We start from the raw sequence: 26907 nt of genomic DNA, 5'->3' as shown, positions 1-26907 counted from the left end.
GACACCAGAGATATTGGATGAAGCGAGATACCCCACTCAGCTCACTTCCTGATTCAGTGACGTCAGCGTGATTGGAGGGAGAGCTAACCACGCCCACTTAGGAGACAGGAAGAGTAACCGTTTTCTTAACATTGGATAAGCCTACAGTGGGGTATCTCCTTTATTCAATATCTCTGGTGACACTAGCTGTGTCCCAATTCAGGGTCTGCATCCTTCGGAGGACGCGGCCTATGCAGCCTCCGAAGGCTAGTCCTTTGGAGGCGCCTCCGAAGGAGTCGTCAGCCGTTGTTAGTAGCTGTGTGAAATTCCTGCCTTGAAGAGGCAGTAGCCTCTTCTACACTGCCTCTTCAAGGCGGGAATTTCACTCCATTATTCCAGCTCGCTATTCTGTATAAAATGTACAATTGTGGAGAAAATTGTGGAATGGGGGGACGGACTTGTCTCGCCTTTAAGCCGGCTTATGAGACAGTAACAGCGCTGAAAGGACGTCTGTGTGAAAGCTACAGCCTGCAAGACGCGATCATGGGTGGCATGGGTGTTTTGACGAGGTGTCATGCCTGTGTGGAAAACAATGAGGCACAGGAGCTTCTTACCCTCTGATCAGCCACTGCATAACAGAGACAGTAACTGATTGTCATTAACATGTTATGCCGTTGTTATTGTTTAGAAAGCGCTGCTGATGCATATGTTATATGTCACACAAGAGGCCGACGCTGTTGTGTTACATGTCATGATTATCACGCCTCTTTGGCTTCCGCGATGCCGGTATGCTGTCTAAAATCACACACTGGTGCAGCATGATGCTGCTGATGTTTGGTTATGTATAAAAATGCAAAAGCAACATAAAGAGGAGACTTAAAGTTCTATAGCACCATCTCTGTGTAAAAAGTGGCTGACGTTGCTTTCCACTAACAGCTGTTTTCATCTTGTGGGAGTGAAAGACAGTATTGTCAGATTTGTTTTCCACTGCTTTATCTAGCTAAGTATGGATTATATCAGAGCCGATCATTTTATTCCCCCTTGTTCCATCAAAGGTGACATTGCAAAATGTTTGTTTTTTTCTGTTTAAGTAGTTATAAGTCATACATCCAGCATGTGGTGACATTGGGTAAGATATCTTAATCTCCAAAGTTATTTATAATTTTTTAAATACAGTGAGGATTACATGATAAAACAAATTTAAAAACAATTGAATTCATTCCATTTTTGATCAGTTTTGAATTTTAAGCCAAGTGCTGTCTAGAAAAGTGTGTGAGGATTGTAGTAGATTTTCATTTTCTGTGTATATTTCATTTTTGAAAATATTTTAGGAAACACTGCTGATGTGCTTTCATTATCTCAGATCCTGGGGCCGATGCATCTCTGTGTGGAATGACTGCCACTAGTGCGTCTGGTACCAATGCAGTGCGCTATGGAACTATGAGGGAAAATGTTGTAAACCTGGAGGTTGTGCTGGCTGATGGGACCATCATACACACAGCTGGGAAGGGCCGACGCCCCAGGTACTCATTAGCCATTTACACCCACAAATATTCAACATTGCCTAGTGCATCTTGAACCTTTCTTTTCTATCTTTATCAATGTTAAGGAAAACAGCAGCAGGCTACAATCTCACAAACCTGTTTGTGGGGTCAGAGGGCACCCTGGGAATCATCACTAAAACTACCTTGCGCCTATACAGCATCCCAGAGGCCATGTTGTCGGCCGTGTGCTCTTTTCCCTCTGTACAGGCTGCTGTAGACAGCACAGTGCAGATCTTACAGGCAGGAGTACCCATCGCTCGCATCGGTGAGTAGATACCACCCAACACCGTTACAGTAGACAACTGCACCCTATCAGCCATGGAGACAGGCTGTAAACATGTTTATTTCTGCTGTAAAGTTGGACATTTTAACATGGGAGTCTATGGGGATTGACTGGTTTCTGGAGCCAGCTTCAGGTGGCCTTTCAAAGACCTGCAGTTTTTGGCACTTCCTTGTTGGCTCCATTTTTCAGCCTTGGAGGTCGCCACTTGGGTTTAAGTAATAAAATCCTCCCATCCCCTTTCCCATCCTTATATGAGAAATTGTGTGCAGTCTATATAGTTGTTTACAGCACTTGTGCAACCTCAGCACAGCAAGACCAGATTCTAAAACAAGACAATAAGACCAACATGCCTGACACATGATGATGCATTGTAATAAGAACCCTCATTGGGATGGTTGGATTTGGGCAAATTTTCCTATTTCTGATATGTACAAAGAGAATTTTAATACTAAAATCAAACTTTTAAGCATCATAAGCTCCATTTCCACCAAGCAGTACGGTTCAGTTCAGTTCAGTGTGCATTTTTTCCATTTCCACTGTGAAAAGTTGTGGATGGTACCAGGTACCAGTAGAACCGTTCCATACCATAACCATTTGTGGTGACGCCTCTGTTGGGGTAGCTAGCACACTGATCGGGCACTAAAAGATGGAGATAGAAAAACTGCAGTCCGTTCATTGGTCAATCAAGGACGGTCACTCTTGCTCTGTTCATACAGTGGCAAGTTTTATATACATTAGTAAATTATAACTATAAAATGAAAGGATGTTTTGCTGCTTCTCGCAACAGCTGTAGTCTGAGAAAAAAAATTAAAACTTAATTCACTGAGCCAACAGCTGGCATCTTACGTTTACTTGTCATGTTGCTCAATGCATGAGCTGGCAATGTGAAGCCATCAGCACACCTTAAATTTCAATATGACAGCTGTGACCATTCCATTAGTTTTCATTGTCTCTCTATGACATACACTTTTAGTAATGAGTGGATCTTCAAGCATTTAGAAATGTGTATTAATTACTACTGGATTATGTGAACTGCATATATTCTAATTCTCATCCGGAGAAAAAAAAGTGTCACCGAGCGTCGTTCATGTGGGCTCCAGCAACAATAAACCCCTGCGTTTGCCTGAGAAGGACTAAATGCCCACAGTCGCTTATTTTAAACATCCCATGGAGAGGGACTCTCACTGAAGCCTGTTTATTTATTTCTGAAAATGTCGGCATGCAACTTCTTTCTGTGGATGATAAGTAAGGTGCAGACTTCCATCTGTGTCACCGGTGAAGAGGAAATACAGTGTGTACTGAACGGAGCAGTGAGTGACAACAGCTCCACCCACATTTAAATGAAAAGGGTTTGGGAGAACTTGATTTAGAGACCAAACAAAGAGATGAAACCCTTACACAGAGAGAGAGGGTCCCTGCAGTAGGAGGATAATTGAACACAGGAGTGAAAATAAAGGAATCAATATCAGTTGTTGGCAGTTAGAAAATATTTAATTCACCATTAAGTCAACAGAAGTCAGAGAATGATGTGTAGTATTGAGATGGATCACACTGACATTTGTCTTGGTTGTGTGTGTGTTCTGACTGTGTGAATGCGTTTTCTCCAGAGTTTCTGGATGATGTGATGATTGATGCGTGCAACAGGTTCAGCTCTCTGTCCTGTCCTGTGACCCCAACTCTGTTCCTGGAGTTCCATGGCTCGAAGCAAAGCCTCGAGGAACAAGTCAACATAACCGGTGTGTGAGTGTACAAATCACAAGTAAAAATAATAATGGGTTTTTAACAACTGAAGTCACATACTATGTCAGTTGGCTAAAAACCTAATATAGATAAAATTAACCTTCATACCGTCATTACAAATATTAATAGATTATGAATTTTGTTATGTTCACAGAAGTGTTTTGTCACAGACTGATGAAATCAGGGTTCCTGCAAATCCCTATAAAGTCTTAAAAGGCATTGAATTCATTGATCTAAATATTAAATTTCATATTAAATATCTTGAATTTTCCAAAAGTCTTAAAAATGCTCAGACATGAGATGTAGGATTTTATTAATCGGCACATCGCAAGAATCCTTGAGCAGATTAGACCTGGGAAATTTAGAAGCCAGCTTGACACCTTGAGCTTTATGTCACGCTCCACAGGCCATTTCTGAACAGTTTTTGTAGTGTGGCATACTGCTTTCTGTGTACAAATGCAAAGGAGGCATAAAGAAAGGACTTTGTAGCACCATCTCTAGCTACAGCTAGTACGGCTAAAAACCAACATTGTTCTACTCCACCCTGTCTCAGGTATTGCTAAAAGTTCGAACTTCTTACATTATTTGCCTTCACTGCTGACCAACATGTTAAGTTTCAGGTCAGACCAGTGTCCTGCAGTGTCTGGCACCACTGTGTTGGCGGCAGATTCATTTAGTCCAGTGGGTTGTGAGGTGGGTTAATGGCACCTGCCAAAGATGCTCTTTCAGATTGGGATCTGGGGATATTGGAGACCAGGTTGACACTTTGAGGTCTTTGTCAAATTCTTTGGGCCATTCCTGAGCGATGTTTGCAGTGTGGCATGGTGCATTATCCGGCTTGGGGGCCACTGCCATTGGGGAGTACTGTTGCCATGAGGGGGGGGTACTTGGTCCGCAACTGTGTTTGAGTGGGTGGAACATGTCAGGTGGTAGCCACATGAATGCCAGAACTAAAGGTTTCCCAGCAGAACAATGCACTGAAACAAAACAAAGTTATTCACTTCACCTGTCAGTGGTGTTAATGGTTTGGCTGATCAGTCATTTCAGTGCTCATACCACCTTCAATACTGGATTAAAAGCGAGACAACTCTGTCCCCAAATCCACAGTTGTACCTTTTATACAGACGGTGAGCGAATTCTTGATAGTGAAGGAATGGCCTGCCTTAAAGCTATAGTTGGTAATGTTGGAGAGCTAGCAAGATTTGATTTGATTTTTTCCCGTCAGTGCTCTGTCCAAAGCCACAGCTCCACAAACTTGAACGCGCATCCTGCAGTAGGTAGGAGTCAGCAGGGCAGAGGAGAGCCAAGTAAAATAACAGATCCCCCCGAAGCAAACAAATAATTACCTGTCCAACAGAAAGACCGCAACCTCTGCATCACTTTTCAGGCCCTTCAGCTCCCTCAGTTGTCTCCACCATTCAAAAGCTGCACCGATGTTGACGTCTGGTTTGTCCTCTTGCTTTATCCAAAGCCTTTTTCGTCGCAGCCTTTTCTGTCTCCAACTTTCTTTTCTCAGCCTGTTTAGCGGGGCGAGCCATTACAAATAATGCTGGAAGTGGTACTTTTGGCTGCATTTTCTCTGCCATTGTTCAGCAAACTCCTGCTAACTTGGTATTTCTGCTGAGGAGTGTGCTGAATATTTCCGGCAATGGTGACACGTGATGAGTGCATGCAGGGAGGAGGGAGGGACGGAGGGGGGGCTCGGACAGGACGAGACATGAAGGCATCTGATTGGTTCTTTCCGTTCGCACCAAATGGCAGGGATTGGTCAGAGTATTTACAGGCCTGCAGCTGCCACAGAGGTCTGATTTTTTCATTCCTTTTTCTGAACACATTATGTATTGACTACTCTCAGGATGAAAGGACCATTTCAACCAGTATAACAAGAAGTGTTTCTGAATAGGATTACCAGCTATAGCTTTAAGGCGGATTTATACTTGTGCTTCAGCTCGATGCAGAGCCTACGTTGTTCAACACGCCGTTCAACACAAGTACACAAATTGACTTCATTAAAACTAGCAGGATTCACAGACAAAACACTTGTGTTTTGCTAGACACATTTTCCCCACAGATACAACATGCTAACACTAATAGCACAAGCCTATGGCATTTTACATTGTATAAATTAGTCTAGGGACTAGCAGATATTTCCTCTACTCATATGAAGCCAGGATAAATCACACACAAGACTAAAAATGCTATTGTGTGAGGGCTTCATTGTTTTCACAATTTATTGTTACTTATCTGTGAAATAGAAGTAAATTCAAGATTCGTTTCCACTGAGGGAAATGGTTTTCAGCTTACAAAAATAGACAGGAGGTCTGCATCGCCACGATGCGTAGTGACATTTCTGGGGAAGGACATGTCAAGTTATGGCGTAGGTTACTGCGTCAATTTGACGCAGAAATGTAAATCCTGATTAACTCTGCCTTACTCTGCCTCTGACTGGCTTACCCTGACATTATTACCCTAAAGTTAACCAATCCCATTCCTCTTGCCTAAACCTAACCAATCCAACCAATGAAGGCAACGAGTACTGGCCAATTATAGGGAGAGTGGGATGTGTCATTCCTTCACCATCCAAGGGTTTGCAAATTTGCAAACAGTGAGGCAGCATTATACTGCAACACTCCCACCTTGAAGAGGCAGCGTAAAAGGAACTTGTGTAACTCCTGTGGCAGTGCTGATCATTTAGTCCAATATTTATTCATTCCATACTGAAAAATCTCTAGTATCATCTAGTATTTGATGGATTGGATGGAAACTTGGTGGTAGTTACTACTGCCTAATACTGATGACTTTGGTACCTGCCTAACTTTTATGTAGTGCACCATAGATGAATTGATATGAGAACTGGACACTGGATTCCAAAACAGCACCTATTCCTATCTCCCTTCCTAGATTTCTTCCTAGAAGTGTGTCTCTTCCTGAACCTGCCGGCCCATCCCATAAATTTTATTTTGATATGATGCCATACACATGGAATTGCCTCTCTTGGCTCTGGGCAAGTTATAGTAGTTAGCAATAATTGACCCTCTTTTGCAGGTGTAAAACCAAATTATTACTGGTGTGTGTGTTTTTACAGAGTACATCACTCAGAGTAATGCTGGTTCCGATTTTCAGTGGGCTAGAGATTCAGAAACATGGAACAAATTGTGGAAAGCTCGTCATGACGCCTGGTACGCTGCTCTGGCTCTGAGACCTGGCTGTAAGGTAAAGAAAGTCAACTGACACTTAAGCTGTGGGAAAATGAACAGCTTTAGAAAATGGTTTTATCACTGAAATGCCCAGTGAATCTCACACCATACTCATAAGAGTCTTAACATAACTGCTGACCCCCATAATATGTAAGAGATAGTGGCTGACAAGATGTCTGTTATCAGGAATTGAATGGGGAGGCCAGAACCCAATTTTTTCCACTGTGAAATGGGACAAGACACACGTACAAACACTCGTGTGATAATTAAGTAAAAGTCCAACATGTATATGCATGTCTGTCTGTGTGTGATTAGTACCACTCAGCCATGCAGACGCACGTATGTGTGCACGACTCAAAAGCATACCTGGCCACCTAATCTAGACTCCAACTGACCTAATTGACATAGTTAGATGTGGGAGCAGGTGTGGAGTGAAGCCACAGTGATCAGGCGTGAGGCACTCGAGCAACATGGGACACTACACCTTTCAGTTCAATTCAATTCAGTTCAGTTCAATTCAATTCAATTCAAAATCAGCTCATTTTATTTGTCACATGAAATTACAAACATGACTTCAGTGAAATGTAATAGTTCCGTCAATATACTTATTCAAAACACTGTAACAGAAACAAAATAATAATGATAATAATAATAAATGTCTATGAAGGTTAGGATAAGGAAGGGTCTTCATTTAGGATCCTTGTGCTAAAGTCTCCAGCAATAGAAAATTCAGGTCTCTGCAAAGATCTGACAGGGCAGCCTCTGTACGTGCTTGTGGTGGAATGTATAACGCTGTGATAATGACCAATGTGCAGTTAACAACTAATACTTAATATAAAATACATAGACAATTTCCAGTTCCATGAGGCATGTAACACTTCCACTTAATCCCTTGATACACGCTTCTGAGGTGGCTGAATTATCCAAAGAGAGAGTAAGTCCACACTAAGGAAAAGACAATGGAAAAAATGTGAATTTTTGGAAGCGCTTTATTTTAAGGTCCTTGTAATAAGCGTTAGTTAATATGTAATAAGGCGTTTATAACTCCTTATAAGATGCTTATTAACATTATTAAATGTTTAATAAGACTATATAAGTGTTAATAATAGCATTATAAACATGTTAATTGTTAGATTATAAGACATTTATAAGCACTTATAAGAAACTTGTTAACAGTTTATAGACTGCTTAAGAACGTTAATAAAAGCCTTGAGTTTCTTACAATTGTTTATAATAGCATTACAAACACATTTATTGAGTTTAACTAACTTACATATTATGTCATTGTTAAACCTTTACTAAGATTTTTTTGTTGCTTTATTAAAATATGCATTTATTAACAGTTAACTATGCACTTATTAACAGTTAACTATGCTTTTTTGCATGCACCGGATCTAAAGTGAGAACAGAGCCTTATTAAGCTTAATAAATCCTTTATTATGCACTTATTAACAGTTAACTATGCTTTTTGCAGCTCCCCATTCTGGAATGAGCACTACATGTGGTAAAGGTTGATAAAACGTGAAGAAACAATTGCATAACAATATAATGTTTTAGCGGTGAAACACAAAAACACACTTTAACACAGCTTTTTTGAATTTTTTTTTTTTTTTTAGTTGTCATCATTTATGCATGAATTGCAGCCACAAAGAGAACATTTTATAAAACATTGCCTAAAACAGGCCGTTGAAAATAAAAATATAAAAGTACAATCATTAATACTTTCAACACTGAGGTACATTATGTTGTAAAACACATTCTGAAAATGTGATTTAAAACATCAGTAATCACATCCACAAAGAAAAGTGCAACTGTAACATAAAAACTGAGGTAGGTTTTAATTAAAAAAAACAACAACCAAAAAAACAATAATAAAAGAAAAAAGGACTATTTTGGACTCACTGCCAGTCTGTAGGTATTTGCCAGGCTACTTAACCTATATAGCATGCTGCCCCACATTGATTCCAGTGTGCATTCATTAAAGACTGGATTGCATTTATTTAAAATAATAAAGAAAGAAAAATAACACAAAACAATTACACAAGTACTCCTTTCTAGCATAGACTGTAAAAAGTGGACGTAACTACCATGACATCACCCATTGGTTTGTAACATAAAATCTGAGGTAGGTTTTAAATTTTTCTTAAAAAAACCTTAAAAAAAAATCCATTAAACAATGTTTAAAGATTTTGCCTAGCAGCTGCTCTTTGGAACTGTCTTTCAACATGGAGGAAACATAGGCAATCTCTCTCTCTCTCTCTCTCTCTCTCTCTCTCTCTCTCTCTCTCTCTCTCTCTCTCTCTCTCTCTCAATGCATGAGGTTAGACATATGCTAGTCTTGCCACCAGACAATCAGAGATCTCCGCCTTCTGATAGTCTGGGGACACTCCTATCTAAAGTGTGTTTAACACACCAGCGAAAACGGCCGGCAACAAAGCAACGCCTCTTGCATTTTTGAAAAGGACACGCCTTCTCGGAAATGTGCGCTCCTCCTTTTCTCGTCCGCAAGGAAACAAACACACAGAGAGCTTGAAAATGGATGCCGAGAGATTTAACTCCGTTTTATCAAACGTGTGCTCATCCGTGAAGAAAATATTTTTTCCAACGGATGTCTTAGTTACAACATTATTGAGCTAACTGGAGTAGTTTCATGTCGTATCCGACAACGGGAGGCTTTTAACAGATGACGTCCTGATGTTAGCTTTGCTGCTGCTGTTAGTGGTCCCTGTCAGCTGCAGCCACTGATGCTTTCTAGACATCGTGATTTCCCAAAACTGATTAAATACCACACATAGCAACACAAAACTGCTTTGCTAGCTCAATCATGTTGTAACTAAGATATCCGCTGGAGAAGATATTTTTTTCACGGACCGTTTAATGAGTTATTACCTATTACAGACACTGCTAATGGCTGACAGCTAACAGTTAGCCCAGCTAAACGTGCACACAGAAATAGTAATGTTTGTTCAGTCTTTGTGTTTATAGACTTTACAAACATCGGATTAGCCCAAACGGTGATACAGTGATGTGAAAAATGTGATACATAGGCTATACATATATATAGCTAAAAGCTCTGCTGGTTTTCTACCAGGAAGTATTTGTAAACAACAAGGCAATTCCCTCTAACGCTATAGTCCGGTCGGACGGATGAGTCATGGCCTTGTAAAAGATTATGTTTGTTTCTTTTAGTTGGCGAGAATGTGTCGCCGCAAACGCGACAAACACCCACTAACTTTGACGGCATTTTCTGCGAGCACGGCTGAGCCATTTTGTACCGCTACACGTGTTTCTAGTGGGACTATGTTTACAAGCACAAGAGTTCAGTGAGCCACCGAAGGACCGCCCTGCAGAATTACTATTGGTTCTGCAACGTAGGGAGTTTTTTTAAACTCTGAAATTGTATCCGCCCATCTAAACACAAAATCAGGGAGAAAGTCATCAGTCTTTAGTTAAGCAAAGCGTCTAAAGACTGACTTGTGAGTCTAGACATATGCTGTCTCTGGGAGCTTTGTACAATATTCTAACTGGCCTAAATAAACAATTTATCAGTATTTCCCATTTTTGCTGTGCAAGAGTTTTGTGTGAAAACAATATATGGACACATGTCCTGCATAAAGGCTGGTTGAGTTCAGTGATTGGAGAAAATATAAGCCTGGGCTATTAATTGAAGTTTTACAGTAATCATAAGAGTGTATGTACCGCGACATCATGCTCTCACTGACCCTTTTCACCCCCTTGTGTGTGTGTGTGTGTGTGTGTGTGTGGATGGCTACACACATAGGCCTACGCTACAGATGTGTGTGTCCCTCTGTCTCGCCTGCCTCAAATCATTGTGGAGACAAAGGAGGACCTGATTGAGAACAGACTAACCGGTGAGTGCACTGCAGAAAACAATTTTAGTGGTGTTAACATAAAGTAGACTCAGTCTTGATAATGTTAATAATGCTTGATGTGATTCATTGTCAGTATAAAGCCTCTAGGTGCATTATTTGTGACCTATGAATGTGTCATAATGACATTAATTGATGTGATTACATTACAATCACTAATGACTGTTAGCTGAGTAAAAGTTGGATCCTTGATACTGATTATTATTATATGATTAAAACTGAATAGTTTATAAAATGATCAGATCAGATGCTTTCTTTAATTGTCTGGATACAGTCATTCAGAATGACCTTTGAATAATTATAAGTACTGGATAAGTACAGTGCAAGATAAATGTTCTCCTGTTGCCAGTCAAGTAATTCTTTTTTCACAAATAATATTTAAAAACCAAATGAAAAACCTCATGTTGAGGTGGTTGTAGTGTGGCATGCAGATTTTGGAGTTTTATACAGCTTGTAGCAGATACAAAATAAGTTGATTAGGTTAGTAATGAATAAATCTATTACTGCTACAGCTGTTGGCAAAATCAACATTGTTGCTATATCCACAGACTGACTCAGTAATGTCAGTTACCCAGTAAGATCTACCTAAACCTTGCCACTGTAAGCTACCATAAGCTACTGGTCATATCTGAACAAGTAAGACTGTAACAAAAAAACATCAGAGAGGTTTTATTTTTATGCCACTGCATGGTCATAGGTCGAAGGTCAAGGTCACTGTGACCTTTTCTGTCTCATTCTTGTGCATGTGATATCTCGCGAGTACCTTGAGGGAATTACTTAAAATTTGGCACAAACATTCACTTGACTCATGAAGTGATAAGATTTTAGTTGTCGAAGGTCAAGGTCACTGTGACCTTGTCTCTCTCATTCTTGTGCATGCGATATCTATAAACAGCTTTAGGGAATTTCTTAATTTGGTACAAATGTCAACTTACTTTTGTGAACATGGAGGGGAATTTCTTTAAATTTGACACAAACATCCACTAAGACTGAGGAATAAACTGATTAGAATTTTGTGGTCAAAGGTAAAAAGTCTGTGTGTGTGACCTCACAAAATATGTTTTGGCCATAACTCCATAAATATGATGCTAATTCGGACAAAACTTCATACCAATGTCTAACAGGATAAAATAGTGAAGTGATTAGATTTTATAAATGGTCCAAAAGGTCAAAGGTCAACTTCACTGTGACATCATAATGTTCTGCATAAAACACTTTTCTGGCCATTATTCAACATCATAACTAACATGATTCGGTGAGGTGCTTAATTGGTGACATTAATCTTGGGTGTCCATCTTGAAACTGTGCTGATTATATAGATCTTCTGTGTTGCAGGGGGGAAGATGTGTGTTAAGCATCCATGTTTTCACAGACAGGGATGTAAACTGTAAGAGAAACTTGACTGGTGGTTAGAGGTATACAGCCGCAGAGTGGTTGTTCTTGTTTATTTTATTTCAAGGTAATAATTATAAATAAATGTGCATCCAGGCCTCCCAAATGGCCTCCGCCTTACCATCCTTAAACCTTGAATAGTTTGTTTATTGAAAAAAGGGCACAAGCCTTGAGCTGTCTTCCAGGTTCATGAAGAAACAAATATTCTTAGAGTATTGAACTAAGAATGGGTGGTTTTTACTGCTGACCAAAATGTGTTATTTCTTCCTTCAAAACTTACATATTGAATGTGCATTATCATACAAAATATAACAACGTTATTGCAAAAAACTAAAAAGACAGCTGACTTAACACAGTACAAAAGCAGTACAGATATATCATAAGAAAATAGACAGAGTAAGAAATTAAGATACAAATTATATTGTAAATATCCACAGGAATGAGTGTGAATACTATCGTCCTTGCCTCTAGGTCCCATAGCGGGTCACGTGGGTGATGGTAACTTCCACTGTATAATGGTGGTGGACCCCAGTGACCCAGAGGAGCTGCACAGGATCCACCTCTTCACTGAGAGACTGGCCAGGTAATGTGTCTCTGAACCTCTCACCTTTCTTTGTCCTCTGACAGAACTTTTCTCTGTGAAATTACTGTATGAATTATTGCCCACTATACTGAAATTGGAATCCAGTTAAAAAATATTGTCCTCCTTACTTGACACATTTGGCAGTGACGGAGCAGGGGGGTTGGCAGATTCTGGGGCTCCTGCTCCAGAGCCCTGAATTTTATAGGTTGTAAAATACCTTCAATGTTGTGTCATTTTCAGTTTTTCTGACATAACTGGCAAATCAGTGGAGCAAAAGTTCTATTACTTCTATTAACAACACCACATTCTTACACTGCCTATGTTATGTAACTATAACACTAGTAATATCAGACAGTTATTGCCTCTTTTTTGGCAGCATGAGTGAAAATTAGTCATCCTTTACATTTGTAGTGTTCTAGTCCCAAAATGTTGAACACAGTCGCAAAGCAATTAGATATAAAATAGGATGTACGTTCTATATGATCATTTTAACTGCTAAGACCACTGGTATTGTTTTCATCTCATGAGTGTGTATGCATGTTTGGCCATGTCATCATCCAGATTGCTCAAATTGTAGCAGGAACTACCACAAATACAATTTTGAGTAACTTGCCAGGTGTTTATATGTCTGTCAGTCTGTCTGTTGAGAGATTTTGTCAACTCAAAAACTTAACAGATGTGTAGTTACTGTAAGATCAAAATGGAGGTCAGTTTTGAAGATGGGTGTGGTCAGAGCAAGAGGGAAGAAAGTAAAGAAGGGGCCATTGGCCCCCTCTACTTCTGAGGTGATCCCATCACAAGATGGGCTCTAGTTTTTCTTGGCAATAATCATGTTTTTCCCGAAATTATATTATCTCAAATGACTTGGAAAAAAGTGCATATACCTGGGGGAAAACAATCCCCCCCGCAGGAGCATGCCCTGGACCCCCCCTAGGTTTGGGCGTCCTGAATGTTTACATCTGGCTCCACCCCTGATTCACTGCACAGTCTTCCCAGTTAACATCATCATAGCATTTGACCATGCAGGAAAACATATGGTGAAAGTCCAGATATTTACGTACTGAATTCAATTCTTTATACCAGCATCAGTGCAGACCTGATGATGGGCCTGATGGGGCGGCAGTAGCTCAGTCCATAGGGACTTGGGTTGGGACCCGGAGGGTTGCTGGTTCAAGTCCCCATCTGGACCAAATGCGGAGCGTGGACTGGTGGCTGGAGAGGTGCCATTTCACCTCCTGGGCACTGCTGGGGTGCCCTTGAGCAAGGCACTGAAACCCCCAACTGCTCGGGGCGCATGACCAAGGCAGCCCCCCTCCTGTTTGTGCATGTGTGTGTATTTCGGACCTGTGTGTTAATGACAACGGAGTGAAAAAATTGAATTTCCCCTCAGTGGGATTAATAAAGTATCATGACAACATTAGACTCCACCGCCGCCATTGTGTTTTGGGGTGTTACATCCATCTCGTTCTTATGATTCAAGGATGAACTCATATGATGTTTTTGGCCACACCTGAAGAATTCTCATGCTAATGATTACAAAATCTGACACAAATGTCTAACACAATAAAATTATGACTTTTCTGATTTTTCTGGCCATTACTCAACTTCATATCTCAGGGACAGAAGGGAAAACATTTGGTCAGATATTGACTTGGTGACAGTAATCTTGAAACCGTGCTGATGGGTTGAAGATGTGTGTGAAGCATCCATATTTCACAAAAAACAAACCCAAAAAACATGTAATACCTCCTATTAAATTCCCTCAAAGTCTTTACTACATATATTATGAGTCCAAACAGACATGGATACAAACTGCAACTTGACTGGTTAGCAGAGGCATACAACCACAAGGCGGTAATTTTACTTTAAGGGTTTAACGGCTGCTGGATAGTGTGTTGTCTGTTTAAATGGTGAATTTTGCTAAATGCTTACAAAAGCCTGTCAAACTCAGTTTTGAAAGTCTGGCTGGATTGCCTGGATCCCAGGAGTAATGGTACAGATGAATAGATAGAATAGAAGCCACAGTTACTGCTAACAGTAATAATGGCTAATTAATTGGAGTGGTTAGTGTTTGGAAACACAAATACTAGGAATGCACTGATATGGATTATTTCAACTAATATCCATAACTGATAATTTCACATTTTTGAAGTGTATAACCTGTAGTTTACGTACACCTGAGGGTAAGAAAGGCTAAGATGTAGTGAGACAATACGGATAATTTAATATCCCATAGCTGTGACCTAACCAAATCAACATGAAATCAGTATTGCTAACACAACAAAAACAAAGAGCTTATATACACTACACAGTTTTGAAAGTGAAATTCTTTCCCATTCTTGCTAGATATATGACTATAGTTGTTCAACATTCTGGGGTCTCTGTTCTTATATTTTGTGCTTTTTAATCTTCCAAACATTTTTGATGGGAGTCAGGTCTGGACTGCAGGCAGGTCAGTCTAGTACCTGCATCATTTTACTACAAAGCCACGCTGTTGTAACACATGCAGAATGTGTCTCATTGTCTTGCTGGAATAATGTCGTTTGGATGGCAGCATATGTTGCTCCAAAACCTGTATGTACCTTTCAGCATTCATGGTGCCTTCACAGATGTGAGAGTTACCCATGATGCCATGGGCACTAACACACCTCAATACCATCATAGATGCTGGCTTTAAACTTTGAGCTGGTAACAATCTGGATGGTCCTTTTCCTCTTTAGCACAGAGCACACAACATCCATGATGGACTCTTCACCACAGCACACTTTTCCACTTTGTGGCTGTCCGTCTCAGATGAGCTCCGATCCAGAGAAGCCAGCGGTGTTTCTGGATGTTGTTGATATATGGCTTTGACTTTGCTTGGTAGAGACTGAACTTGCATTGTAGATGCTGCGATAAACCATTTACTGACAATGGTTTTCTGAAGTGTTCCTGAGCCCATGTAATAATATCCTTTTCACAGTCATGCTGGTTTTTATTGCAGTGCAGCCTGAGGGGTCAAAGGTCATGGCCATTCAATACTGGTTTTGAGCCTTGCCCCTTACGTGCAGAGATCTCTGCAGATTCTCTGTATCTCTTGATGATATTATCAATCGTAGATGGTTAAATCACTAAATTCTTTGTAGACATGCTTTGAGAAACATTGTTGGTATATTGTTGGACTATTTGCCAACACAGCTTTTACAAAGTAGTTAACCCAATGAGCCTGAACGTCGTGTGTGTGTGTGTGTGTGTGTGTGTGTGTGTGTCAGAATATGTCTATTTCCAATTTGCTATGGTGAGATACATGTAAAAATGTAAGAATTTAGTAACACAGATTTGTTTTTTCATTGATATAAAATTAATGATGGCAAATCTGGATAGCCCAGATTTTCCTGGGAAAAAAGGAAGATATAGCATTTGTATGTAGCCTTTATAATGACTATGATATGAGCTTAAAAGTAAAGCCAATAAAAATACCCCAAAAAGTCCTAGGGCCTATAGAGTTAAACTTGCACCATCCTTAATTGTGAACAGCTGAGCCTTTCTCAGATGACAAATGCATCAAAATCAGAATGAGTGTATATTTACAAAAAAACAAAAAAATATATCAGTTTGAAGATGTGCAAAACCGAAAGAAAACCATCAGTGAAAACATATTTATTTTCATATACTTTCAGATAACATACATTTATGTGCAAAATTTCAAAAGCCTTTTGTACTGAATAGCAGAAGAATTGCTGAAAGCCTCAGGTATTTGTTTTTAGCTTTATGAAAGATATTGTGATATTAGCATGTTTAACTTAACATGTTAAAGTTAAAGGCAGGGGCTACAACACTACAGCACTGAATAAACACTGAAGTGAATTAATGTGGTTTGTTTTCACTCCAGGCGAGCCTTGGCCATGAATGGTACATGTACAGGGGAGCACGGAGTGGGCTTAGGAAAGAGAGCACTATTGTGTGAAGAGATGGGACCCATGGCTCTCCAGGTCATGCAGACACTCAAGGATGCCCTCGACCCAAAGAACCTGATGAATCCTGGGAAAATTCTTCAGCCGAGACAACTATAAAGATCTTGAGCCTGAGGGGGAGTCACTAATCACAGAGAATCTCATCATCGCCGTTCATGGCTTGATCACAGATTAATGTCACAGGAAGTATTTGCTGTAAAAACAGGACGTCTGGATGAGACAAACAGGGACAGATCACTCAAGTGAAAACTGATATCAGTACGAAGACATGTTATGTAACATGGGGCATGTGGGATTGTACATAAATCTGATGGTTTTATTGTTAGTGCATCTGCCTCCTAATGCACCATGTGGTCACCAAAGGGACAATTAATCCCAAAATCAAAAATACATATTTTCCCTCTTACCTGTAGTGCTATTTATCAACCTAGATTGTTTTGGGGTGAGTTGCGTTGGAGATATTGGTCCTCTCTCCAATATAACGGAACTGGATGGCACTCGTTTTGTGGTGCTCAAAGCAGCAAAAAACAGATTTAAAAACTCAACAGCAATGTCTCTTTCCAGAAATCATGATCCAGTTAGGGACTATTCGTTATTTAAAAAGGGGGAGGGGATGGTGCAAAAGGGGAGAGGCATGGCAAACAATATTTTTAAGTGCTGGGGAGAAACTTAGAATAGCTCTGTTTTGTATTTATTTTATTACCAATAAATAAAGAAAACGTGCCTTCTGAACCAGAAACTGTAAAAACATAAATTGTCATTGAATTTTCAAATTTCCGATGGTTCTTGTACACATCATGTGTGATGAATATTTCCGGCAGGGGGAAAAAAACAAAACATTACCAAGTCTGAGTTTAAAATTGATTGATTTTAATTTCATTAAAATCACTTTACGTCTCATTTAAAATTTGGCCAAAAATTAATTGTTTGCATGAACTAACAGGCATGCATGACAACTGTGAAAAAACGAAGCCTTTTTCCGCTCCAGTATTTCGTCTTCAACTTTTCACTTTTAACTTTCAGAAATCAAAGGGTAAGTTTTAAAAATCTAATTACTAATTGATGGTGATTGATGGTCATGCATTTTGTCACTTAGGGAGGCTCAAGAAAAAATATTTGAGGTCGAAAACAAAACCAAAGTCACACATAAGCCACCCCTCTCCTCTGATAAATAAGGACAGTCCCTTTCTCAAGATAATCCACAGACCATGTGAGCAGTTTAATGTAGGAACTATTTTCTTTATACCAAAATAAAACCCGCCATCCATATCACATGCAGATAAAAGCATGCATTTACTCATGGTGGTCCTGACAGCGTGAAATGTAAACCATCCTCCTCAACTGAGCTGTAATGTTAGCTAGGTCAGTGAGCAAGCAGATGAGCTGGTGTGATCTGTCACTTTAATAATACCCTCTTTTTCAGGTTGGAAAGCAATACGTATCTGATCTAAGTGAATCAAGAGCACTTCATGCTAACACTGTATGTATATATAAGAACTTGTATTTAAATGAGGATCGCTGCTAATAATAAGCGTGTTCCCTTTTAACTGCCAGTAACAATAGCAAAATAAACAACCAGTAATTGAATCATTTCAACCTGACATTGGTTTTTTGTTTGTGCATATTGAGATCAATGATTATTTGTAAACAAGCAAAAATACAAATCATTGCAGATTTGCTACTTTCCCCTGTTTTATATTTCTGTCAGCGAGCCAGGCCAGCTGCTTCCCCCCGCTTCTAGTTTGGAAGTATGCTAAGCTAACTGTCTCCTTGGTCCAGCTTAACATTTAATGGACAATTATGATATCTAACTCTGGAAAGAGTGAATTAGTGAATCTCTGCACAGTTTGGGTAACTGTTCCCACTTCCTAAAACAAGTTTTCATGTTTAAGGGGCCGCCACCTGGAAAAGGCGAGGTCAGGCACTGGGTGCCACCCTTGTGCCTACTCTGTGCCAACTTTAAAGTTCGCAGAGGCAGGTTGTGTCTGAGTTTGCTAAGCAACCATAACCAGCGCTGAATCAGAGCCTACTCACTAGAAATTCTGAGTGCAGAGCTGATCATCTTCCAGGATTGTTTTGTGAGTGTGTATTATGCCTAAAAAATGTCCATTGTGTGTCTTACACTTATGTAGGAGAGATGATGGGGCCTTTTGCATATCTGTGCCCAGGGGCCCAGTGTTTCATTATCCACCCATAGCAGCAGCTGGCATCCAACACTGAGCTGTTAAATGATCCCAACAATCTCAAATCAACATAGAAACAGCTTTAGTCTGATGATAAACTTGTTTAAGGCTGACCTAACATTACAAAACATATAGATAAAAGTCTGATGACATTCCAAAAGGATGTGAACATTTCTAATGACCATGTATGTACAATGCATCATTAAATTAATTAAAAAAATCATTGCCTTCAAAAAATACTCTAGATGCTTCACGTAGTTGAAAATCTGGAATGTAGTCCAGTTCTTGTATTGTTGCATTGTTGCAGCCCCCTCAAGGTGTCCCAAACTTACAAGCCCTGCTCTATAATTTAAAGTAATCACGTTACCTTAGAAAAACTGGAGAGTGAAATGTTTTCAGAATCTTTCATCCATGATTAAAGATTGTTAGTTGGAAATCTGGAACTCAGTCCGGTTTCATTAAAATATGTTGACTATAACAGAAAAAAAATGAAAAGGGTAAATACAGTTCACATTGTTAAAAATCTGGAATACAGTCCAGTTTTCTTCAGTTATGCTGACAATAACAAAAAAGGTATAAAAGAAAAAAATGAAAAAGGTAAAGATAGTTTACATCATTAAAACTATGCAATCCAGTTTTGTTTCTGTATTGACTGATTAGCTGAGAATAAAAAACTCAAAAGAAAACCCAACTCATACTCTAAAGGTATTTTCCAATATGCTGCGGTGAGTCAAGATTTTCAACTGTGAATGTATAGGACCAGCTGAGTATTGCAATAACAATAACATAATAATAATAATAATAATAATAATAATAATAATGATAATAGAAAATAATATCAAAATGTGATGACATCACATTCTGAAAGGATACAAACATTTTAATGACCATATATGGACAATGCATCATAAAATTAATTAATGGGAGCTTGGAGGTGTGACATCATTTGGGACCCAACAGCATTTTTTTCCTCTGGGTTCCCCAGTAGGCTATGGCTGACCATAAAACTCTGTGAAACTGACAATGCAGTCAATACATATATATGATTTGTTTCTGCCATTTTAGGAAGATCTCTCTTCAATTCAACAGTTATTGAAAATATGTAAAATAAGGAAATTAACATTATGCTTACCACATCCTAATATCAACAATATACCACTGCTATTAACATTATCTGTAAATATGAGCCAGTGACTACTCATGCATCTTTACAAAATAATGCATGCAGGAACAGGACAGCAAGCATTTCAACTGACCCAACTGATCCTAACAGAGGAGGCTGCAGCCCCACCTAATGGTAAATGTCCAGCAGATGGCGATCTAGTACAACCTGTAAGTCAGAATTTGTCCCTGTTCACAGTTTTAAGGAACTGGTTAACTGGAGCCAAGCAACTAATTTCCCCCTGGGGCCTCTGATCAAGTTATGGTACCTGATGGTTTGCTGATGCATCTGGCTGTGGATCCATTAGGAGTGAAACAATCCATCAGTGTGGATCGATATATTGATAAATTGATCAGCAATCTAATGTCATTGATGCAAAGTGAAAACATTGATCCATATTAAATGCGGACTGTTAAATATCAGGTCTCTATCGTCTAAAGCAGTGTTAGTAAACGAATTAATATCAGATAATCATATTGATTTACTCAGTCTCACTGAAACCTGGCTGTGTCAAGATGAATATGTTAGTCTAAATGAGTCCACTCCTCCCAGTCATAATAATACCCACATTCCTCGAGGCAGCGGCCGAGGAGGGGGAGTTGCAGCCATTTTTAACTCTAGTCTGTTAATCAGCCCTAAACCTAAACTAGATTATAATTCATTTGAAAGCCTCGTTCTTAGTCTTTTACATCCGACCTGGAAAACCTCGCAGCCACTTTTATTTGGTATAGTGTACCGTGCTCCTGGTCCGTATTCTGAATTTGTATCTGAATTCTCAGAGTTTTTATCCAGTTTAGTTCTTAAATCAGATAAAGTTATTATTGTAGGTGATTTTAACATTCATGTCGACGTTGATAATGACTCCCTGGCTACTGCGTTTATCTTATTATTAGACTCCATTGGCTTCAGTCAGAGTGTACATGAACCCACTCACTGTTTTAACCATACCCTCGATCTAGTTCTGATGTATGGAATTGAAATTGATAACCTAAAAGTCTTTCCACAGAATCCCTTGCTATCAGATCATTATCTGATTACTTTTGATTTCTTTTTACTCGATTACACGCCACTCAGCAACAGTTACTATACTAGATGTTTATCAGATAGTGCTGTCACAAAATTTAAGGAAAAGATTACTTCGTCGTTAAATTCAATACCAAGTCCCTCAGTAACAGAGGTTTCCCGTGCCGACTTTAACCTCTCCCGAATTGATCATTTTGTCGATAGCGCCGTAGGCTCGCTGCGAACAACACTCGACTCTGTAGCTCCTCTTAAAAAGAAGTTAACAAAGCAAAGAAAGTTTGCTCCTTGGTATAACTCTGAAACCCATAGGTTAAAACAAATATCGCGAAAATTTGAAAGGAATTGGCGATTAACCAAACTGGTAGAATCTCGATTAATCTGGACAGACAGTCTCAAAACTTATAAGAGGGGCCTCCGCAATGCCAGAGCAAACTATTACTCAGCATTAATAGAAGAAAACAAGAACAACCCCAGGTTTCTTTTCAGCACTGTAGCCAGGCTGACTGAGAGTCAAAGCTCTATTGAGCCTTGTATTCCTTTAGCCCTTAGCAGTAATGATTTTATGAGCTTTTTTAATGACAAAATTCTAACTATTAGAGGCAAAATTCATGACCTCCTGCCCTCAGATGGTAGGCCTACCTATCTTACCTCAAACACAGCTGTAGAACCTAATATATATTTAGATTGCTTCTCCCCAATTTCTCTTCAAGAATTGACCGCAGTGATTTCTTCATCTAAATCATCAACGTGTCTCTTAGACCCCATCCCAACTAGGCTACTTAAGGAGGTCTTTCCTTTAGTTAACACTCATATATTAGATATGATCAATATATCCTTATTAACAGGCTATGTACCACAGTCTTTTAAGGTAGCTGTAATTAAACCTCTCCTAAAAAAGCCCACCCTGGATCCAGAGGTGTTAGCCAACTATAGACCAATATCTAATCTTCCCTTTATGTCAAAGATCCTTGAGAAAGTAGTCGCAGACCAGCTGTGTGATTTTCTCCATGATAATAATTTATTTGAGGAATTTCAGTCAGGATTTAGAGTGCATCATAGCTCTGAGACAGCTCTAGTTAAAATTACAAATGACCTTCTGATTGCTTCAGACAAAGGACTCGTCTCTGTTCTTGTTTTATTAGATCTTAGTGCGGCGTTTGACACAATTGACCATCAAATTCTACTGCAGAGACTGGATCACTTAATTGGCCTAAAAGGTTCAGCACTAAGCTGGTTTAAATCTTATTTATCTGATCGTTTTCAATTTGTTGACGTTCGTAATGAATCATCCTTACGTACCAAAGTTTGTTTTGGAGTTCCGCAAGGTTCTGTGCTCGGACCAATCCTATTTACTCTATATATGCTTCCTTTAGGTAACATCATTAGAAATCACTCTATAAATTTCCATTGTTATGCGGATGATACACAGTTGTATTTATCGATGAAGCCAGAAGAAAGTAGTCAATTAACTAAACTCCATAACTGCCTTAAAGACATAAAAAATTGGATGAGCACCAATTTCCTGATGTTAAATTCAGACAAAACTGAAGTTATTGTTCTTGGCCCCAAACAACTCAGAGACTCTTTGTCTGATGACATAGTTTCTCTAGATGGCATTGCTCTGGCCTCTAGCACTACCGTAAGAAACCTCGGAGTAATATTTGATCAAGATTTGTCTTTTAATTCTCATTTAAAGCAAACCTCACGGACTGCATTTTTTCATCTGCGTAATATTGCGAAAATTAGGCCTATCCTGACCCGAAAAGATGCAGAAAAATTGGTCCACGCTTTTGTTACCTCAAGGCTGGATTACTGTAACTCTCTATTATCAGGTAGCTCTAGTAAGTCTTTAAAAACTCTCCAGCTAATTCAGAATGCAGCAGCACGTGTACTAACAGGAACTAAGAAACGAGATCATATTTCTCCTGTTTTAGCTTCTCTGCACTGGCTCCCTGTAAAATCCAGAATTGAATTTAAAATCCTACTGTTAACTTATAAAGCTCTAAATGATCAGGCTCCATCATATCTTAGAGAGCTCATAGTGCCATATTATCCCACCAGAACACTGCGCTCTGAGAACGCAGGGTTACTCGTGGTCCCTGAAGTCTCCAAAAGCAGATCAGGAGCCAGAGCCTTCAGCTATCAGGCTCCTCTCCTGTGGAATCATCTTCCTGTTACGGTCCGGGAGGCAGACACCGTCTCCACATTTAAGACTAGACTTAAGACTTTCCTTTTTGATAAAGCTTATAGTTAGGGCTGGCTCAGGCTTGCCCTGTACCAGCCCCTAGTTAGGCTGACTTAGGCCTAGTCTGCCCTATAATACACCGGGCTCCCTCTCTCTCCCTCTCTCTCTCTCTCTCTCTCTCTCTCTCCCTCTCTCATCCTATTACTGCATCTTGCTAACTCGGCCATTCTGGATGTCACTAACTCGGCTTCTTCTCCGGAGCCTTTGTGCTCCACTGTCTCTCAGATTAACTCATATCACAGCGGTGCCTGGACAGCGTGACGTGTGTGGTTGTGCTGCTGCCGTGGTCCTGCCAGATGCCTCCTGCTGCTGCTGCCATCATTAGTCATTAGTCATACTTCTACTGTTATTATACACATATGACTATTGTCACACAAGTATACTGTCATATATTAATACATACTTTCAACATATTGTACCACAGTAGCCAGAACTATAACTATAATATTATTACTTTCATTAATGTTGTTGTAAGCTACTGTCATTACCTGCATCTCTCTCTCTCTCTCTCTCTCTCTCTCTCTCTCTCTCTCTCTCTCTGTCTCATTGTGTCATATGGATTACTGTTAATTTATTATGTTGATCTGTTCTGTACGACATCTATTGCACGTCTGTCCGTCCTGGAAGAGGGATCCCTCCTCAGTTGCTCTTCCTGAGGTTTCTACCGTTTTTTTTCCCCGTTAAAGGGTTTTTTTTGGGGGGGGAGTTTTTCCTTATCCGCTGTGAGGGTCTTAAGGACAGAGGGATGTTGTATGCTGTAAAGCCCTGTGAGGCAAATTGTGATTTGTGATATTGGGCTTTATAAATAAAATTGATTGATTGATTGATTGATATTGTTTTTAAAGTCTGTGCCACCATCAAACACTGCCAGGCAGGTAATGACAAGCGGCCAAGGGGAAGACAATCAAGCTAACGTTATTTATTTGGGAATAAATCAGCAGTATGGAAAAATTTTGATTTCAGGCAGAGCACATAGTGTATATAAACAACAAAACACAACGCAACATTAGCTGCCTGGTGGGGCATCTCATTCTGCTAACTTCTTACTACAGCAACATCAGCCGCTCTGTTTGTAAACAATGTGGGCCTAGTCAAGTGCTGGAATTTGTTATTCACATGACAACGCCTGAATGCAACACAGGCTCTGCTTCATTGAGTGTGTGTACAGTGCCATGCTGTGGGTTCGGGCCAGGCTCGGTTATACTTGTCTCGGTCAGGTTTGGTCAGAAAAATGCGGACTGAGCTGCGCTCTAGTGTGCTCACCTGTGCCTCTGTGTGTGTGTGTGCGCATTGGGGGTAGCCCTGATATATCAAAATCACCCTCTCATTCTCTCAGGGTGGTATCTGTATCATCCTAAAGCTCAAGTCCTCTACCAGAGGCCTGGGAGTTTGAGGGTTCTGCGCAGTATCTTAGCTGTTCCTTGGACTGCGCACTTCTGGACTGAAGCTTCAGATGTTATTCCAGGAATCTGCAGGAGCCACTCTCCCAGTTTGGGGGTCACTGCTCCTACTACCATGGGGACAACGTCAACTTTGACCTTCCTCATCTGTTCTAGTTGTTCTTTCAACCATTGATACTTCTCCACCTTTTCATGTTCCTTCTTTCTGATGTTGCTGTTGGCTGGTATCGCCACATCTACTACCACTGCCCTCCTCTGGTGTTTGTCAACCACCACTATGTCCGGTTGGTTAGCCAGCAGCTTTTGTCACTCTGGAAGTCCCACGGGATCTTAGCCCTGTTGTTCTCAACCACCTTCTGTGGTGTGTCCCATCGGGATTTGGGTACTTTGAGTCCAAACTGGGTACAGATGTTTTTGTACACTATCCCAGCCACTTGGTTGTACCTCTCCATGTACGCTAATCCTGCTTGCATCTTACACCCTGCCACTATGTGCTGGACTGTCTGAGGGGCATCTTTGCACAGTCTTGGCCTTGGGTCTGATCTGCTGTGGTAGACCCTGGCCTCTATGGCACTTGTGCTTAGGGCCTGGTCTTGTGCTGCAATGATTAGTGTCTCTGTGCTGTCTGTCAGTCCAGCATTCTCCAGCCACTGGTAGGTCTTCTTGATATAAGCCACTTCCTCTATCTGACGGTGGTATGTACCATGTAGGGGCTTGTCCCTCCATGTTGTTTGCTCCTCCACTTCTTTGCCCTCATCTGAATTCTATTGTCTAAGGCATTCACTGAGCAGCTTTTGGGCCATCTTCTTGATGTACTCCTGGATTTTGGATGTTTCATCCTGGATATTGGCTCTGATGCTCACTAGTCCTTGGCCTCCCTCTTTCCACATAGTGTATAGCCTCAGGATGCTGGACTAGGGGTGGAACCCTCCATGCATGGTGAGGAGCTTTCTTGTCTTGATATCTGTGGCTTCTAACTCCTCCTTTGGCCAGCTTATGATCCCAGCTGGGTATCTGATGACTGGCAGTGCATCCATGTTGATGGCTCAGACCTTGGTCTGACCATTCTGCTGACTCCTCAGAACTTGCCTTACTCTCTGGAGGTATTTGGTTGTGGTCGACTTCCTTGTGGTCTCCTCATGATTTCCATTAGCCTGTGGGATCCCAAGGTACTTGTAGCTGTCCTGGATATCTCCTATGTTGCTCTCTGGTTGTTCGACCCCCTCAGTTCTGATCATCTTGCCTCTCTTTGATTCCATTTGGCCACACTTGTCCAATCCGAATGACATCCCTATGCCCTTGCTGTAGATCCTGGTGGTGTGGATCAGTGAGTCGATCTCTCGCTTATTCTTGGTGTACAGTTTGTTGTCATCCATGTAGAGCAGGTGGCTGATTGTTACTCCACTTCGGAATTGGTATCCGTAGCCAGTCTATGATCTGACTGAGGGAATTCAGGCCTGTGCAGAACAGCAGTGGTGACAGTGCATCCCCTTGGTATATGCCACATTTGATGTTAACTTGGGCAATCGGCTTTGAGTTGGCCTCTAGGGTCGTCTGCCACATTCCCATGGAGTTCTTTATGAAGGCTGTTAGTGTCCTATTGATCTTGTATAGTTCCAGACATTCTAGTGTCCATGTGTGTGACATGGAGTCGTAGACTTCTTGTTGTCAATCCAGGCAGTGCGCAGGTTGGTCTTCCTGCTCTTGCAGTCCTGGGCGATTGCTCTGTCCACCAGTAGCTGGTGCTATGCTCCTCTAGTGTTTCTGCCAATTCGTTTCTGTGCCTTGCTCATGTATTGGCCCATATGCCTAGTTATCTTAGCCACTATGATGCCTGACAGGAGCTTTCATGTTGTGGAGAGACAGGATATCGGTCCGTAGTTGGATGGGATGGTTCCCTTCTGGAGGTCTTTTATGATCAGGACTGTCCTACCTGTGTCAGCAATTCTGGGTGGGTTCTTTCCCTTAGCAGCTGGGTCATCTGTGCTGCTAGGCGTTCATGGAGTGCAGTTAGCTTCTTCAGCCAGTATGTATGGATCATAGCAGGGCCCAGTGCTGTCCAGCTCTTCATCTTTGACACTCTTTCCTTGATGTCTGCCATTGAGATGGTTACTGGTTCTTGTTCAGGGAGATTGACAGCGCATACACCAACTCAAGCTCATAGCCTACCTTTAGATAGATAACGATGGCGGAGAGAGCCAAACGGTCAAAAGTGTGGCTTTACAAAAGTGTGTATTTTATTTGTGTATTTTTCAGATACTTCTAAATACATGAATTTAACCATAATTATAGCCTGGGCTAGGTGCGTGGGATTCCCCCCCTCTGGTCTATAT

General features: G+C 40.5%; 1 protein-coding gene and 1 pseudogene across 1 annotated transcript in view; one reads left to right on the top strand and one right to left on the bottom strand.

Moving 5' to 3' along the window:
- The window catches only part of ldhd (lactate dehydrogenase D), a 32381-nt gene extending 14224 nt beyond the window's left edge, over nt 1–18157 (top strand). Inside the window, exons 5-11 of the mRNA XM_033635411.2 lie at nt 1343–1502; nt 1589–1788; nt 3414–3542; nt 6632–6759; nt 10525–10615; nt 12497–12608; nt 16480–18157. Coding sequence (XP_033491302.1) covers nt 1343–1502; nt 1589–1788; nt 3414–3542; nt 6632–6759; nt 10525–10615; nt 12497–12608; nt 16480–16660 — 1001 coding nt within the window. The 3' untranslated portion in view covers nt 16661–18157. The remainder of the gene's footprint in view (nt 1–1342; nt 1503–1588; nt 1789–3413; nt 3543–6631; nt 6760–10524; nt 10616–12496; nt 12609–16479) is intronic.
- Nucleotides 18158–24264: 6107 nt separating this feature from the next.
- Nucleotides 24265–25464, bottom strand: LOC144463588 (uncharacterized; annotated as a pseudogene).
- Between the last annotated feature and the right edge of the window lie 1443 nt (nt 25465–26907).

Source organism: Epinephelus lanceolatus, chromosome 5, assembly GCF_041903045.1.
Source record: "Epinephelus lanceolatus isolate andai-2023 chromosome 5, ASM4190304v1, whole genome shotgun sequence".
NCBI lineage: Eukaryota > Metazoa > Chordata > Actinopteri > Perciformes > Serranidae > Epinephelus > Epinephelus lanceolatus.
Note: the sequence above shows the minus strand (reverse complement) of the source record. Positions and strands in the feature narration are given on the sequence as shown.